This window comes from Ctenopharyngodon idella, chromosome 3 (genome assembly GCF_019924925.1).
Source record: "Ctenopharyngodon idella isolate HZGC_01 chromosome 3, HZGC01, whole genome shotgun sequence".
In the NCBI taxonomy this organism is placed as follows: domain Eukaryota; kingdom Metazoa; phylum Chordata; class Actinopteri; order Cypriniformes; family Xenocyprididae; genus Ctenopharyngodon; species Ctenopharyngodon idella.
In genome coordinates, this window is record NC_067222.1 from 13,640,187 (window position 1) to 13,658,601 (window position 18,415).

The 18,415-nt window shown below is 34.6% G+C and overlaps 2 protein-coding genes and 1 long non-coding RNA gene across 4 annotated transcripts in view; 1 reads left to right on the forward strand and 2 right to left on the reverse strand.

Annotated features, from left to right (window-relative positions):
* LOC127510021 (ecto-ADP-ribosyltransferase 5-like) overlaps positions 1-18,415 on the reverse strand; it is a 101,284-nt gene that overhangs the window by 54,143 nt on the left and 28,726 nt on the right. The window lies entirely within an intron of this gene.
* LOC127509874 (uncharacterized) overlaps positions 1-18,415 on the reverse strand; it is a 196,512-nt gene that overhangs the window by 43,070 nt on the left and 135,027 nt on the right. The window contains exons 2-8 of the mRNA XM_051889078.1: positions 8,678-9,110; positions 8,337-8,416; positions 8,096-8,132; positions 7,867-7,968; positions 4,781-4,854; positions 4,627-4,707; positions 3,274-3,469 (exon numbers count right to left, since the gene is read on the reverse strand). Of these exons, the coding sequence (XP_051745038.1) occupies positions 3,274-3,325 (52 nt within the window). The 5' untranslated portion in view covers positions 3,326-3,469; positions 4,627-4,707; positions 4,781-4,854; ... (2 more) ...; positions 8,337-8,416; positions 8,678-9,110. The remainder of the gene's footprint in view (positions 1-3,273; positions 3,470-4,626; positions 4,708-4,780; positions 4,855-7,866; positions 7,969-8,095; positions 8,133-8,336; positions 8,417-8,677; positions 9,111-18,415) is intronic.
* LOC127510077 (uncharacterized) lies at positions 3,479-18,001 on the forward strand. 2 transcript variants are annotated; one of them, XR_007929460.1, is made up of 4 exons: positions 3,479-3,938; positions 16,566-16,697; positions 17,111-17,265; positions 17,498-18,001. It is a non-coding gene; the product is annotated as an uncharacterized LOC127510077 (long non-coding RNA). The 2 variants fall into 2 exon arrangements; XR_007929459.1 differs by lacking the exon at positions 17,498-18,001 and having other exon boundaries at positions 3,481-3,938; positions 17,111-17,427.

The following is an 18,415-nucleotide window of genomic DNA, read 5'->3' on the forward strand; positions in this document are numbered from 1 at the left end:
TGAAAGGTAGTTTAAACCAGAATGCATGTGTTGGCGATAATGCAGACTGTCATTGTGTTAAATGTGGAGAGTGTTGAAACAAAGGTGCCTCTAGTCTATAAATAGCCCACAGGTATCGATTTTTTACACGTTGCATCGATGCTTCGTATCGTTAGACATTAGATCGATGTATCGATCTATATCGATGTATTGTTACACCCCTATTTGAAACACATTTTCAAAAGTTTGTTTTTAGGCCTGCAAAACGCCACTGTCACGTAAATGAACGGCCAAAATCCAAGCCCCTTAATGAGATAATTAAGTGATTAATCAAGTGATGATTGAGTATTAGTGATGAACACCTGCTGCTAACAAACAATGACTGAAGGAAAGAGAAACAACAAGAACAGAAACCACAACTGATTTCCAGCCACAACCTTAGATGAAAAAGACGACATTAAATCTCTCAAGATCTCAGCAGATGAGGATTAAACAACTTCACAAACAGCATTACCAGCTTTGCTTATTACTAACCAGACTGACTTTATTACTGTCATACAAAAGTTCTTATTGAGAATTAACCGAGGTTTAGATGTTGATGTTTTATTGAAAATAGTAGTTTCATCCTTGACTTTTTAATGTTAGCTTTCCTCTGGCTGCTGCAACTTTGTGTTTGTAAGACATTTTTTTAATGCAAAAAAAGTCAGGTGTTGATGATTATGATGATGACAATCATCATGTAGTGACTTGATTCACTGATCTCATTCAGAGTCCACAGGTCTGATCATCTGGTTAATGTGTAATTTTATGGTATTGATTATAGTAGCCCTGTGACTCTACAGCATGAGATCCAGCAGTGTTATGACAATCAGATTATCTGGACGCTTTCTAAAACACAATGTGCACAGAAAGTTTTGAACTACTGCATCATTTAGACTCACACAGACATCAAGAATCAGCGTATGAATCTCAACAGTGGTGACAATCACCATAACAAATGTCTTATAAACACAAAGTTACAGCAGTTGTTTAATCAGATCTTGAGAGATTTACCCCCAGTTTCACAGACAAGGCTTAAGCTAATCCTAGACTAAAATGCATGTTTGAGCTTTTTAACTTAAAGTAACTTGCACTGTCATATCTTAAAATATGTCAGTGCCATTGTTTTGTCTAAAGATGCACACCAGTAATGTTTTTTGTCTAGTGTACATTTATAAAAGCTGCTTAAATACCCTAATTGAACTAAGGCCTAATCCTGGTTTAGGCTAAGCCCTGTTTGTGAATCCAGGCCTTTATGTCTTCTTTTATCTTCAGTTGATTTCATCTAAGGCTGTGGCTGGAAGTCAATTGTAGTTCTTATGTTTCTCTTTTTTTCTGTTCTCGTTACTCTTTCCTTCAGTGATTCTTGTTAAAAGCAGTTGTTCATCACTAATGCTCAATCAGCACTCAATCATTTCATTTTTGCATTCTTGAATTTCATTCTTGAATGGTCTTGGTCTTTTTGACTACAACTCTGTCATCTATTATCTCAAATAATAGGTCTCACTCACTAATAGTTGCTAATATTCATATTTATATGCACAAGAGAATTTCTCATGAAAAAAAAAAATGCACCTAATTCACAACATGTGTGTATGCACATTCATTTGTTCGGAAGAAGTAGATTTAAATTAAATGTACAAATTCCCTTGATCATTTGTGTCAAATATTTTTTTTATTTTTTTTTTTTGCACTTTGGTACTACAAACATTGTTATGAATCATTGACAGAAATTCTTTCACTTTAATTGTTATAGGAAAAACAGGTTGTAAACACTGGGTCAAATCAGGTAACCAGGAAATATCACCTGAGTACAACACAAACTGACACGCCTCAACATGACATTAGCTGACATGAAATTTAAAAAAACCAAACCAATGTTAATCAAATGTAAACTTGTATTTGAGCTTGTTTTTCATCTAGATTCCAGCTCTGCTCACTCTGGACCTTCAGCTTCAAGAGGTGCATCATGAGAAGCATTTAAACACTGCTTTTCCTTTACTATCTGCTCCAGCTCATCCACAGAAATATTCTTAACTAAAATTTTAGCTGCAAAAAGAAATGCATGTTTGTGCCTTTTTCACCAGCATTAGATTAAAGAGAAAAAATTAAGTAAACCATCAGATGTTATTAGAATGACAAATATAAATATAAGCAGGTCCATGTTCAGTTATGACAAATTATCATCATCTTTTTAGCTCGTCAAATTCAAACATTTTATACAAGATAATTCTGGTGCATCCAAACTTGCTGAAACCTGTTTTACTTTACTGTGAAACTAATCTAGCAACTAATTTAGACAAACCGGTTCTGATTAAGTCGGAAAAAAATCACTTTAAAAAAATGAAAAGCATTTCTAGAGGAAGTAATCCATATCCCGGCTTAACCTTCAGTTGAAATCGCGTTCACTTATATAAAATATTTAAATATATAGAAGACTATACACTGTGTAAAAAATCATTAAAAAATGGTCAAATGACTGGCAGCTGCACTCAGACATTACAGAAATCTTTTAAATCCCAACAGAACATTAAACACTAACAGATCACTCAGCAGAGGAGGATTAAACAACAAAAACTGCATTACCAGCTTCACTTATTCACAGACTATGAGAACAGCAAAGCACAGAAATCACCAAAATCTGCCTTCTGATTAGAAACACGTATATATATATATATATTAAATGAGAGAAATAAATCAGAATAAAAGCTGTATGTACAAATCACATAATCTTCATCTCAAGTAAAACAACCTACAAAACTGCTGGAAGCTTAAGACATCAAGCAAAATCATGTTGATCATTATGAGTAAATCAGGAGAGATTCATCTAAAAGTGGTCTTAATATTTACTAATTATAACACATGCGTTGATTTTACACACTATTAAAGGACACGCAATGACGTTTACTCTTCACACTCAGAAAAAAGGTACAAGATCTGTCACTGGGGCGGTACCCTTTCAAATGTTACTAATATGTACCATTAAGATATTAATATTCACTTTTGAAGTATTAATATGCACATTTAAGGGTAAATAAGGTACAAAGGTGTAACTTTTGAAAAGTTACCGCCCCAGTGACAGCTTTTGTACCTTTTTTCTGGAAAAATGATTTAAGATCATGAGCAACATAAATTCAGTCAAATGTGTCCAAAACTTTAACTGATACTGTAAGTTTGCAGAGACTTAAATGGGACATAATTAACGATCTGCCTTGCTTTCAAAATTAACTTGAAGAGAAAAAACAATGTACATACCGTCCGATATAACTGGAATTACAGTGACAAAAATTAACATAAGCCGGTCCATGTTCAGCTGAAGTTATGATCATCTCTCTGGATCGTCAAAGTGAAAGTGATCTGGCACATGAAGGCAGTATGTTCAAACCTGTATTGCCTTCTTCCTTGTTTGACAAAGAAATTTGAAACTGCAGCTCATCCAGATAAACCGGTTCTGATTAAATGGAAAAACATCATGAAAAAAGTGAAAAAATAAAAAGCGCATCTGTAAAGGGAGTATAATCTGAAACTTTTAGAAGAAAATTAATTAATTTTTACCCTAAATTAAAAATGTGTTAGTTTAAGGACATAATGTTACTTTATTCTGCTGGCTGGATGTTTAAAGGTGCCCTAGAATGTCAATTTCACAAGATGTAATATAAATCTAAGGTGTCCCCAGAATGTGTCTGTGAAGTTTCAGCTCAAAATACCCCATAGATTTTTTATTATACCATGTTTTAACTGCCTATTTTGGGTTGGGAGGAAAAATGCTCTGATCTGTGTGTGTACACCTTTAAATGCTCGTGCTCCCCGCCCCCAAACTTGCGACTCCATTAAACCCTGCATAAATACTACAGAAGTTCACAATATAACTGTTAAAATGGATCTTTACAAACTGTTCGTGATGCAGCATATCAGATCACGTAAGTATGGCATGTATTTTGTGAATGTTTGTTAAAATGTGATTCTGAATGAGTTTGATAGTGTGCTACGTGGCTAAAGCTACATACTTGGAGAGATTTATAAAGAATGAAGATGCTTTATGAATTATACAGACTGCAAGCGTTTAAAAATGAAAATAACAGCTCTGGTCTCCGTGAATACAGTAAGAAACAATGGTAACTTTAACCACATTTAACAGTACATTAGCAACATGCTAACAAAACATTTAGAAAGACAATTTACAAATATCACTAAATCCCATACAGTAAAAAAAAAAAAAAAAAAAAATTATATATATATATATATATATATAAATAAATAAAATATATTTCAAAATATACAACAAAAAAAAAAATGGCCAAAAAATATAGTCGCTAAAATATATTTTCAAATATATTTACATAAATATATTTTCTTAAAAATATTTTTTTTCCTGGCCATTTTTTGTATATTTTTAAAAAATATATATATTTTCAAAATATATTTTTCAAAAGCATTTAAAAATATATTTTGCCCTACATATATATATATCAACCCACGAAAATACATTCACATGTGACATTTGAAAAACTTTTATTTGTTGAACATTTGTTGAACATTTGAATAAATCAGCAAGGAATATACTTTACAATGTTCAAAAAAAAATTACAATATTCAAACAAATATAACTTTTTTGCTTTCAAGAAGTCTCAGTTTCCCCAGTTCAAATCCTCAAAGCCTCTTTGGACACATTTGGAAATCTCTTCTTGACTGTGAGACAAAAATCAGTTATTTTTAACTAAATGTTTGTAGTAAATTTTCCTTTCACCAAGTATTGACTTACCGTATATGGCTGCCATGTTTCCTCATCAAGGGCACTTCTTCTCTCTCCACCACTGTCAGTTTTGCTCTTTGCTCCTACAAAAGACAAAAAACAACAACTGAACAATCTGTACAGGTACAGAGGGCATGCACTTTGTCTTTTGACCAGTTTTGGATTTCCTGATATTTTTGTTTACACTGGAACTGAAACAGTTACAGGTATACTGGATTTTTAAGATATTTAATGGGCATATTTTTGGACAGTAAAGAAACTGATGATTGAGGAGAGGTCAGATTAGCCTTTCTTTACACTTCTGCATTGCATTTTCACTTTTACAAATGAAGGGATAGTGGAATATCACAAAGGCACATTCATTTAAGCTAACTTAACGGGATAATCCACCCAAAAACAGAAATTATCTCATCATTTACTTATCCTCATGCTGTTCCAGATGATTATGACATTCTCTTTTTTTGTGGAATACAAACAGAGATATTAAGAAAAATAATCCATCTCTGTGAGTTCACGCAAGGTCAAAAACCAAACAAAGTGAACATGATGGTAATCCACATGACCTCAGCTGACGAATCAATGTTTTCTGAAGTGAAACAATAGGTGTGTTTGAGGAAAATACTATTACGGTAAATTTGTTACACTACAGTTTTGCCAACTGTCTAATATGGGCTCAAAGTCAGCATGTTGTAACTTGTGATGTGTGTTTTAAAGAGTCATTTGGAAGCACAGACTTTAAAGTATTAGTATTTTTCTAAAACCAGGATTTCTACAGGTTTCATCAAATCTAATTTAATGGCAATTTTTTAAAATTTTTAATGCTATATATGTATATATATATATATATATATATGTCGGTAAATGTCGATAGATGACGTCATAAGGTAATTAGAATATTCATCATATCATTAAGTTGCATTCGCATTCTGCCAAGTGTCAGCCCTTTACATTTGTTTGCTTCTCTGCTGCTACCCTTTTTGCTCACATAATATATTTTAATACAGCCAAATTCCCAATAAAATTGTTTCATCTATATATTTTTTCTGTTTTTGTTGTCAGACAATATGAAATGGTGACTGAAGCGCGGCCCATTAAGACTACATACAGGGCTCGACATTAAGCCTTTTTATTCACTTTTCATTCACTAAAATGTATGATTCATCTTTCATTTTACATTCTTAAATTCGATCAATAAATTTAATTAGAATAAGACACTAAGGGCGGTCACCAATCAAATTAAATTTACAATTTAAAAAAAAAAAAAAAAAAAAAAAAAAAGGTACAACTGCATTAAATAATTTTATGGGATTGAAAGAAATGTTGGAGGGAAAACGATACTTTTAAAAATTAAACTAAACCACCAGTAGGTGGCGTCAAATAACCGTCTTAATAAGTGAGTCATTCATTTAAACGATTAATTCCAATGGCTGATTCATTCAAGAAAGAGGCAGTTGTTTATGAATGGGTCATTTAATCTTTGACCGATTCATTCAAAACGCTGAATCATTCAGTAATGAAAACAAGGCTGAGTGTTGCGCTTCTGCTGTGATCTTTGTTTGAGACTATTTTTGCTGCTAAATTAGAACAAAAACAGTCAGTGTTCTTTCTAAAATTTAAGTGACTTAATATTTGTTAACTGAACAGTTGTATGAAATCAGTGTCACGTTTTTAATCGTGACGGTAGCCTATTTAGGAAAACAGCATTCTTGGTCATGTGATTTTGCTTGTATCAAGTTATAAAAACTTCTTTTTGTGTGTGCGCTTCGCTCATGTTTCCATTTCTCCTCGAGATGGTGCGCGAGCCTCAACAGCACAACCTTGTTATCGTCACTACATTATACAGCCTATTATTATCCACTATGGATCGCCACTTAAACTAAATGTAATAAAATCAGTCATTCTCGCTTTTTTTGTTTGTTTGTTTGTTTTGTTTGTTTTTTGGTATTGACGTTTTAATCAGGTCCTTGCCTGGCCGGGCAAGTAAAATTCTCTTTCACTTGCCCCTTCAAAAAAAATACACTTTTCCCGGACTAATTGACAAGCATTAGTGTCGAGCCCTGACATGTTAAACCAGCGCTAAAATCCTGATTTATAAGTTGTCTGACAAAATCACCATACACATAAGATAAAGACATTTGCTGTGATTTTGGCTTTATGTACACGTAAAATGATCACTCAGGTTAGAAGCAATAGTATCTGTTTTATTTGTTCTCTGACATCCTCAACTGAATATGCTCTGCTCCTCTCGCCACTGAACAGAGCAGACGCAGGTACGCTTGCGGCAGGAAAGCAAGACCTTGTGCGGCAGTACCGGGGAGTCTCAGAAGCTAGATCAGGTTAACAATTATATTTGTCACAATGCGCTTTCTTGGAAAAAAGTCGCAAAAGGGGTCTGAAAAGTCGCTAAGTTGGCAACACTGATTCAACCATCCGTCTCCAGGTCCCAGCCCGCCGCTGTCCAAAACAACGTTACGGCCGGAGGCAATTACCAAACTGGTTCTGTGTGTGTATCACACCAGTGTACATATTTTGTGACAGCAAATCAAAGTTATTAATTATGAAGGCTATATTCAATATAAACTGGTATTATTTTGCTTCAAAACTATCTAAAGAAAAAAGATTAATGCCTGTAGGAATAAAATTTAATGCTTTTTAATTCCATTTAAGGCCTTAATTGTCGCAAAATCCATTAAATGACTTTTAATGCCCCGCAGATACCCTGTAAAACACACCTATTGTTTCACTTCAGCTAGGATCATATTGACTACTGTTGTTTTTTTACTCTGTGTGGTTGTTGAAGCGTCAACCTTACACTTACACGATTATTTTCTAAAAATCATCATTTGAAAGAAAGTCATATTCTGAGAGTATTTTCATTTTTGGGTGAAGTATCCCTTTTTCTAGTATTATCAGAAACAAAAACTTTATTTTTGTTATCCAAAAAAAAAAAAAATAAATAAAAAAATCTGTTTTTTGGCCTTTATATTTAAATTCAACTTTTGAATTCTGTTACTTTCATGTTTATTACTGTGCAGCTGTTTAGTATAAAGTGTTACAGAAATGAAGATGACTTGACTATGAACATTATCCTGTACCTATGACTTGTGGTCAGAGGCTCTTCAGCACAATCGTTGGGCTGCTGGGGCGGACAGCATGTGGACAAAGAAGCGTCTTGACAGATAGGTTTGGACCTGCACCTGTTCCAGACAGACAGAAACATATGAACAAAGACACAAGTGCAGAGAACATATCAATTCATAAATTACACAAATTAAATAATTAAAAAATATATTCTACTTCTTAGTGTCTCATGATCATTCTAACCTTGTTGAAGCTGCACAAACTATCTCCGCTTCTGCTTCTGAAAATAAAAAGTACATACAGTCAGGGGCGCCTGCAGGATTTTATCTCAGGGTACGCACAGAACTAGAACTCCAGAACTAGAACAAAATCTACAGTATTTTATAGCCTAAAAAAAATAAAATAATAGAAAATATGCCTGAACTCATAACGAGCGGCGAATTAACAAGTTTAGAAAAACATTTAAATTTAGCAAAAAACTTACAGGCTCCACTATCAGTGACAGGATCACGTGAGCATCGTCGATCAACAACAGCAAGCGGCACAGTCTCCCAAACACTACAGCTGAAATTTAAAAATATATATGTTAAATATTTTGTGTGTGTAACATTAGTTTTCGCTAGTGTCCAAATTAAAAACAACTAACGTTAAAACGGAAATCTAAAAATCTCAGATGCGTCTCATATGAGCAAATAAAACAAACAGGTCATTAAATTGACAAATAAAGTTAAAAAGCCTTGACAATACAAAACATTATACATCCAAAGTAGCAATTAACATTACATATGTGAAAAATGATGACTAAAAAATAAAGTTTTAACTCACCTTTTCCTCCGAGAACTCCCGGTGTTGTGTAATATTCGGTTCCTGTGAAAACCTGTTCCAGTGGGTGGAGTATACGTGAATATTCATGATATTTCCCCTGTTGTGGGCGTGGCCTTGAGACAACGCGCAGATGGAACTGAATATTAGTGCTCAAATCGAGCTCGTTTAATGGATTATTTCGAAACGGTAATGAAGATTCAATGTTAAGCATTAACTGCAACAGATGACATTTTCAAAACTATGAATATATTGTGTAATATGATAAATCGTCTGTGCTGTTTTGCCTGATTGATTACAGACACAGCAAATCAGCGAATAACCCATGCTCGCCTAGGCTAGTAGTTTATATTTGATGTCTTTCTTTTATTTAATTATTTTTATTTCATTTGTGAGGTTTTCGATTTAATTTGAATATTTTGGTTAGTAGCCTGTACTATACCTTTTTGCCATTCGGTGACAGCAGAGTGTTAACAACAATGCCTGAAATAAACATCTGTGCCCTAATAACATGAAACCTGAGCCTGCTGTGAGTATTTGTGTAATTCTTAATTTTATAGCCAGTGTTTCCCAGCCTCCACAGCCATGTCAGTAAGGCTCAAACTACACATTTTTCCGGTTCTCTCATATTATACTGTATATTATGTAAAATTGTAATTAAAGTAACACAATTGCACATTTACTTGTATCTGTCACAATTTTTTTTTTTTTTTTTTTTTTTTTTTAAAGCTTTAACAAAGCAACATCTTTCCACACATTTAGGAATAGTCTCAAAGTACTAATCGATTATAATAGATTGAAGGTATAGTCCAAAATCCAAAAATGAAAATTGTGTCATTTACTCACCAGTTTGGAACCAGTATGTTTTTTCTTTTCTTCTGTGAAGAAGATATTCTGAAGAACATTAGGAACCATTTTGGTGCCCATTTACTTCCATTGTATAAAAAATACACTGATACGTTTGTCAGAATATGTCCCTGTTACAAACCCTTTTTTAAAATATCTAGGGAAAACAAGGGTGCATCATTAAAACACTGAACGCTTACTGGAAAACAATCACACCATTTTTAAGTCAGCAACGTGTTTATTTACAGTGAGACCAGAACAAATTAACCCAAAATATATTTACATACACTTACAAATTATATACATTCGTTAACCAAGCAAAAATAATTCACATAAAAGAACAGGGAAAAGAGAAAAGAACGAGACCGTGCCAAATCAAAGAAAGAAACAAAATATAACCAATCTTACTAAGCAGAAAACAAAACTTCTAATCTAACTCAACCATCAATATTCACACACACACACACACACACACACACAAAAAAAAAACCCTACATTGAACAAAAAGAAAAATCTTCAGCGTCAAGGACGCCCTATACACTACCCTTACTATAAACCAAAAATACAAAGAGTGGCACGTGTCACTAAACTAGTGTTCTATACAGAAATTGATAGCTCAGTGTGGCACATGTGGATCACGTGATATCTTACCTGTTCTTTATCTCTTTCCCCGTTTAGTAAAGTCGGTTTATCAACCAGATAACAGAAACGGAGAGAAACACCAAAGAGAAAAGATCAAATGGGCCGTTAACACTGACTTATCGAAGAACACACACTTAACCAACAGGTATTAAACACAAGGATGGTACAGGGTAAAACAAGCACGCGAGTCAATCACCAAACAACAAAAGAATGTGTGGCGTGCCAGAGAACTCCAGCTTCCTGCACAGGTGCGCTCTTTAATCATCAACTAGGGCGCCCTCATTGGTGAAGCCGCGCGTTGTGGTCACCACGCGTCACGGTGATTGGCAAAAGATTTGACCACTCAGGTACCCGCATCACCCTGCTGAAACGAAAGTAAAGACAAAGAAAAAAAAAAGCAGAGGGAAGAAAACAAACAAACAAAATACCATTCCCAAAACAAATAATAACATGGGACGTAACAGTCCCACGAAAAAAAAATAGTCATTACAACTTTGAAATAAGATGAGGGCATCAGAATTTTTATTTTTAATGAACGATCCCTTTAACATGGACCCTCAAAAGAGCACATCCTGTTTTCATGAACAAAAACAGGTTGTATTTAGTTAAGAGTAAAATACCGTTTAGAGAAATAACTACTACTAATAAATATTATATTACTAAATATTTCCTACACACACACTTATATTTATATAAAGCACACATCGTGTCTGTTCTTTGATCATGTCATGTGTTTTATAATGGTAAGTGAAATCATCCAAAATTTAATAATCCATAATGCTTTGTTAATCGTGTTTAAGATTTGAAAATATTATTCAAAAGTATTTCTTCTCATTTTACAAGTATACATACAATTATACCATTTCTGATCTTCAACATTGTAGGGCAGGGATTCCCAAACGTTTCTGTCAGCCAAACTCTGTTGAACTAAAATATTTACCTGAAGTCCCACTGAGATTAATAAAGTTAATATTTCAATAACTCAACAACACACTTTCATGTTCACTGTTCTCTGATGTTGGTTAATGTGACGCCCATGTAAACAAATTAAATGTCAACTTTTTTAGTGTTTTATTTGGAATGTTTTTACAGTTGTATGCTTTTCATCAACTCTAACAAAGCAAAATGAAGTGAATGTCTGCTGTCTGAGATGATTAAAACAGGGCCTTGGCACTCAATGAGAACAGCCTCCATGTGTGTCCAGATCACACACTGCCAGAGTGACTTCAGCTCTCACATCCAGTCTGAAACAGACAGTGACTCTACATGATGATGATATGCATCACAAAAGCTAAATGAAGCTTCTGAAAAACAATAGAATAATATTCTTGAGGTAACTGCTGTCCTATATAAGAAAGACTGGGCCATCAGAACAATGCTTTAAAGGTTTATGCACTGTATTAAATAAAGTACAAATTGCAAAGTTTATGATGACTGCAAGATTAATAAAACATTCTCCTCAGGTATGTAGCTTATGTAGTTAACAGAAACACTGGCTATATGCGAAATAAACAAGAAATTAAGGATGACTCACAACAGGCTTATAAACATTTTAATAGGGCACAAGTGATAAACTGTACTATCCCAGATTAGAATAGGTTATTCGCTCATTGTTTGCTCTCCTTACCTAAATCCGAATATCTGTAATCAATCAGGCAAAACAGCACAGACGATTTATCATATTACACAATATATTCATAGTTTTGAAAATGTCAACTGTTGTTGTAGGAGCCAAAATGTGTTTGAAAAGGTGATGTGTTATTCTCATTGTGAACATTAGAGATTTCAGTGTACATAGGTAGCCTTCCTAATGCTGTAGGCAGGTGTTTGACCCGGAAGGGCAAACAGGTTTTGACCGCAACAGTGCGAAAGCGATGAACGAATGTAACTTCCTTTAATGTATTGGATACTAAATTTGACATTATGCACGGTGGTATTTTGTGGAGCCAATAAACTGTGTGTGGTGACGTAATAATGGTCTTCTTCTAATGGTCTTCTCATTTCTTATGGAGGAAGTAAACAACGTAACATCAAAGCAAGAAAGTGAGTCAACCTAATTACTCTGGGATCAAACAACTCAGTAGCTTAAACTTAGCTCCTATAATTGCAGTTAATGCTTAACATTGAATCTTCATTACCGTTCTGAAATAATCCATTAAACGAGTTCAATTTGAGCACTAATATTTTCAGTTCCATTCGTTTGCACGGTCAAATGCCTGTATATAAGATTAGTACTGACAAAGTTCAGAGGCTGTCATATATGTGAATCAACTTACTTTGTTGTGTATTTTCAATATGAAAAATAATACATTTCAAAGAGTTTGTAGTCAGATGTCACACCATGAGGATTCAGAACAATATGAACTTTAAACAACAACCACTCGCCTTCCCTTCCCTCATTCAGATTCAGCGTCAAGTCTTTGTTTGTTCTCGGTTTGTTCAAGCGACAGACTCATTTCTGTATTGTTTTCATCGGACACAGCGCTACTTGTGCATCTTTTCTGGCGTCTTTGTACTGAAATAAACGTTTAGAGCAGCAGCAGCAGCAGCATGTGAAGAAAATATGTTGAATTCATTCAGACCAGAGTGTGTTAGTTTGTGTGATTGTTTCGATGTTTTATAGTGAGAACTGTTACTGAATGTCAAGTCAAAAGTCAAAGTTTGAGATCTGAGAGGGGAACTGATGGGAATCCATCTCAAGTGTTGCTGCTGTGATTTTCATTTTTACCTTTATTTCTCTGTTGACAGTTATCTTTGGCAGATTATGTTGTTAAAATTGAAATGTATTGAACAGATACCTCTAAATACTTCATATTAACCCTTTAATGAGAACTTAATGATAATCTAATCATTTTTTCCAATTAATGCAGCTATTAGTAAATCAAACTGTTTAGATTAATATGGACATATTATGGCGTAGTTATTTACCTGAGTGTCATTCATGTTTTTGTATTATTGATGTTTTATCCATGTCATAATGTGAGGAATGATTCAGTTCAATTCATATTTATTTGTATAATGCTTTTCACAATACATGTCCTTTCAAAGCAGCTTTACAGAAAATGCATGTGTCTACATTACAATTTAGAGTGATCTGTAATCAGAGGTGTCTAAGTTATGTATACAAAACTGCACAGTTAGCCTAGCTAATAATGCATCAATTTAAACAATGCATTAATTTAAGGCAGAAACAATGAGCTCATTTAAGTAAAGAATACATGTTGTTAAATGATTAGGATACAGAAAATGTAGCATTGGTACATGTTGATTCAGAGTTTGCGTCATCTGAAGTCCTCGCAGGAGTTGGAGTCGTTTCGAGTCATCTCAGTATTGTCTTTCAGTAGAGTAGTTTTGTAGGCTTTTAGCATATATCCTGACTCAAATAGGCTAATGCTGGGGTACTCAAGTTTGGAGGCCAAGAGGGCCGCATTTAAACCGCATACATTTTATATACACATACAAAGGGCCATAAATTACAACTTGGATTACAAAACTTTTATGCAACAATGCATTCACACTCAGTGTATGACAAAAATGCCAAAACGCACAAGGAAAAACATTAGTGGGCAAATAAACTTAACAGGAACTGATGAAAAGAAGTCCTTATTCCTAGCAAAATTCTGCATTGTTTTCACAAGTAATTTCAGGTCTGGCTGTTGCTCAATTTTTATACTTTTTATACTCCATTGCACCTTTTTAATACTTTTTACACTTGCGGTCTTGGCCACTTGAGAGCTTGTGCACGCGACAGGAAGTAAGTGCGCAAGACTGTCCCGTGTCTTAAAAATGCCAAAGTGCAGTGCCCTTAATGCATACTAAACCCATACTATCGAGGCTAAGCATATCCCATCATGCATTATGTTCAGGAACTCACTTGCCCCGAAATCGCGAGATTTCAAGAAAAACGTTAAATTCAAAATTAAATTAATTAGATATTACATATAATTTGGTAGTTAAACATAAAGTGTTGCAATATTTTATTGGTGCAAAGATGAGTAGGTTATATTTGTACAACATTTGCAACTGTTTTTTATCACTTAATTAGAAGCACCACAATTTTAATATTGTGTTCTGTTAGTTACATCGCGACCACTGAACAGACATTTAGAACTTTATCTTAAAATGTGAAGTATTGAAAATAATAATAATAAAAAAGGGGTCCATCATCGTGATCTTCTTCATCTTTTGGGTCAACGATGTCCACATTGAGAAGAGCAGCAATGAGGGACATGATGGATGGCAAAGACAGGTGAAGGTGTTCACGGTGATCAGCTGCTTTATCGAAATAAAGCTGCAGAATTGGCACATATGTGTTGAGATGCAGTAGGATGTGGGGATCGCCGCCTGTAAATATATGATTGTTAGAACAATAAGAAAAACCAAGATACCTTGGTTTTTCATTTCATTGATTAGTTTGGTCAGGTGTGTCTCATTTTGTTAATTAGTTTGTTCAGTGTATTTAAGCTCTGTGTTTCTTTCAGTTCTTTGCAAGCCCTTATTGCGTTGTACCACTTGTTCTGTTCTTTATTGGAGTGTTTTGTTTCGAGGGTTTCTGCTTAATAAATCTGACACTGCTGCAAATAAATCCATCTTCTCAATTTATTGCAACCAGCACATGACAATAATAAAGCATATTCACATAATTTATATAAAAAAAATGACGTAAGAATATAACACCTAGATATTGTTATTTGGAGAGGAACTTCATCTTTGGGTCGATATAAATCTCACACTGCTGCTCCTGAAGATGAACTTTGACAACTTTGGATGATGTTTGTCTGTCGTGTCTCAAGTTGCAGCTGATCAGGACAGATTTCTATGGAAGAGATGCTTTATCGTGTCACGTTTGGTGTCACTGCTGGATCTGAAGATGTTCTAGTTACTGTGATCGTGATCGTAGACTAGGGGCTCGTTCTTCGTACGTTGCTAACTCAGTTAGCTGGATTTGATTGATCATCCTGGACTTGCTGTCATAGCAACAGGTCCGTAAGCTCAAACCTGCTCGGGAGCAGGCTTATTTCATGTAAACAGGATTAGATTGCTTCTTTTTAAGCGGAGGTGATGCTCAAAGTTTGTCGCAGCCACTGCTACTTTCCCACAAGAGTACCCTAATGTAAACCAGGGACAATAATAATGATTTAAAAAATAAATTTGCAAATAATATTATAACGTTGTGTAGTATATCATAATATAGACACAGCCAGTTTTTCTCATTGAGAGATTCATTCGTGAGCGAATAATTACCTAATAATTTTATTGGAGTCTTACACACATGATGTACAGATAGTCTATGCCGTGCATGCATTAATTTGAACCGCGACAGCTATTATGGGAGTGGCTTGATGAAGCGCAGGAGATGCAGATAACTTGATCTTGACCCTTAAGAAACTTTAATTAATGCTGTTAAATCTGCTTCCATGGTAAATGAGTTGCTAATTACAACATTGAAATAAAAAAGTCCCTGTACAAATAGAAATCGTGAATATAGCCTAAATAATTTGGTAATCATGTAAAAAAAAAAAAAAAAAAAACAGTGCACATTTCATTCTGTTATCATTTGTCGTTCTTCTGTCATTTTATTCACTTGGCTGTTTCCTTATAAATGTCTGGAAATTTGTCAAGTTTTTCATCAGGTGTCTTTTTTAAATATATGATGTCATTATGTTGCCGTCTTGACTCCAGCCAATCGCTGCATTGTTGATCGTAGTTTCGAGTATCGATACATCTGTCCTTTTCAGGGAACACGAGAATGCCCAGTAATCTTAGACAACTTAATCCAGATATTTTAATCCAATCCGCACATTCGTTTGAAGAACCAAATTAGCCAGAGATCAGTTGTCACGATTAGAAGATCTAGCATCTGTCAAATCATCTCAGATGTATTAAGCAAGGTACGAAGAACGGACCCCAGATCATTGATCAAACTCTGATGTGTTTCTCTCCGGTGTGAATCCTTTCGTGTGTTTCCAGGGTTTCTGATAGATTGAATCTCTATGTGTCTTGATTTACATGTGAATCTTTTTTTACACTAAGTGAAGGTGACCCATTTTTGGGGAGCTTCTCTTTCTCCTTTCTTGTTCATGTACTTCAGGTCTAAAATTTCAAATGAGAGAAAACATGAAATGAAAAGTGAAGCCCAAAGTCAAGATCACTAAAATGACTGTTGAACTCTTCAATCCCATCAAATCTGGTCGATTATGATCTATTTTAATTTGATGAAGATGATTTGAAGATGATAGAAATAACTAGTTTGTTCAAGAAAGAATGTAAATCTGGTGAGCATCAGCATGTTGTTCAGCATCATGAATGAGGAATGAAGAATAAACACCTCTTTGTTCTTCAGTATCATGATGTTTCATCTGCAGGTTCTGGATCACTGGATCTCTCTGTCCTCTCCTTCCAGATGCTTTGTAGTATTCCCGCCAAAAAGAAACGAATGAATGAATGATGGATTCTACAGCACTTTACTATGTTCTACTGTACACTTAGAGGTCTCTCCTCACCCATCATGATGTTCCTCCTCCACTTCACTCAGGTCTTCACTCTCCTCCTTCACTTCCATCAGGGCTGAAATGAAAGAAAAAATAATTAATTTTATTTTCAGTACATCAAAATTCAAAATCTATCTATTGAACATTCTAGCTTTTAAAACTACTAATCTAAGATGCAAAGTAATTTCAAACTTAACCTTAAAATTGTTAAAACTGTCTTGTCTTGACAAACTTTTTTTTATCTAGTTAGTATTTGTTATGCTGAATTTATGTTTTTAAAAAAGATGTGTGACATCATATCATGACAGTTTCAGTGTCTGTAGAAATTTATCATGTTGAAAGTCTAGAGTAGCTGCAGCTTTAACTGGTTTTAAATGAACCATTTTTATCAGCATTATCAGTGTCCTACATGTTTCTCTCAACCCTGTTACTTCTGACATGATTTTCCTCCTTTTAGAAACAGAGGATTTCTTAAAACTGTGACACCCAGGAAGTGACATCATCTGGGCTCTTTCTACAGCATGATGGGAGGACAAGAAAATGATCTCAATCCATTTTTACACAAACTGTACAGTGTTGATCACATTCATCAACGCTGTTACCAAAGTTACTGTAAGAAGAATAATCTCTATAACTATGAATAACTTCTATAAGAGAAATACAACAGTAAATCTGAATGTAAATGTGCAGAAGTGTTTGAATCTCTCTAACATGAATGTTGTTCAGCATCATGAATGAATGAAGAATAAACACCAACCTCTTTGTTCTTCAGTATCTTCAGTGTGTTTCATTCTGCAGGGTTCTGGATCACTCATGTTCTCACTGTCCTCTTTAATAAACTCAGTCTTTGCAGATTTCAGCTCTTCCTGATGCTCTGATGCTCGTCTGATGGGAATATTCCAGCATTTATTGGAGAACTGTTGTGGGAGGAGCCTCACTGATGATGTGATTGTTGTGGGAGGAGCTTCACTGAGGATATTATTGCTCACCCTAACATTATTCTGTTTCTTCATTTAAATATAGTCAGATATCTAAAATGTGGAAAGTAAAATAATGTAAATTCTTCCAAATATAAGTAATGGTATACAAAACAGTTGTATGCATAAAGACAAAAATAAATGTATAACCATCAAATCCCCTCAGTCTGGTGACACCAGGGATGGACTGGGACCAAAAATCAGCCCTGGCATTTTGGCCCAGACCAGCCCACCACCACATAAGATCACAAATACCACCCGTCCTTGCGCTCCCCTGCCCTGAATAGGTATACGAACTCCTACTCTTTAAAACTACTAACGCCATGTAATGTGTAAGCAAGAATCAGTGAGAGTTGACACATTGTACTTCAAAAAAGTGGTGTTGAATAAATTGTAAACTTACCCAATCAAAAAGGATGCAGGTGAACTCCTTGTACATCTTGTCTGTGTGCGTGTGACAGAGAGAGAGAGAGAGAGAGAGAGAAGGATGGTAAAAGATTGATCAGTGATTGATAAAAGTAGCAGTTTATAAACTGACATGGGAAAGGATTAATCCAATGATCACTGTTTTCCAAGCAAAGTGGTGTTGAATAAATTTTAAACTCAGAAAAGTCAAAAGGAGCCCTGTGAACCCTGCTTAGATGAATCCTTAAAACTCAAGACTGTGACAGAGAGAGAAAGTAAATATGATAAATTATTGATCATAGGATAAGTGTCTTTGGCATTAGATAAAATGCCAACTTACCAAGTAAAAAAGGATGCAGGTGAACTCCTCCTCCAATATC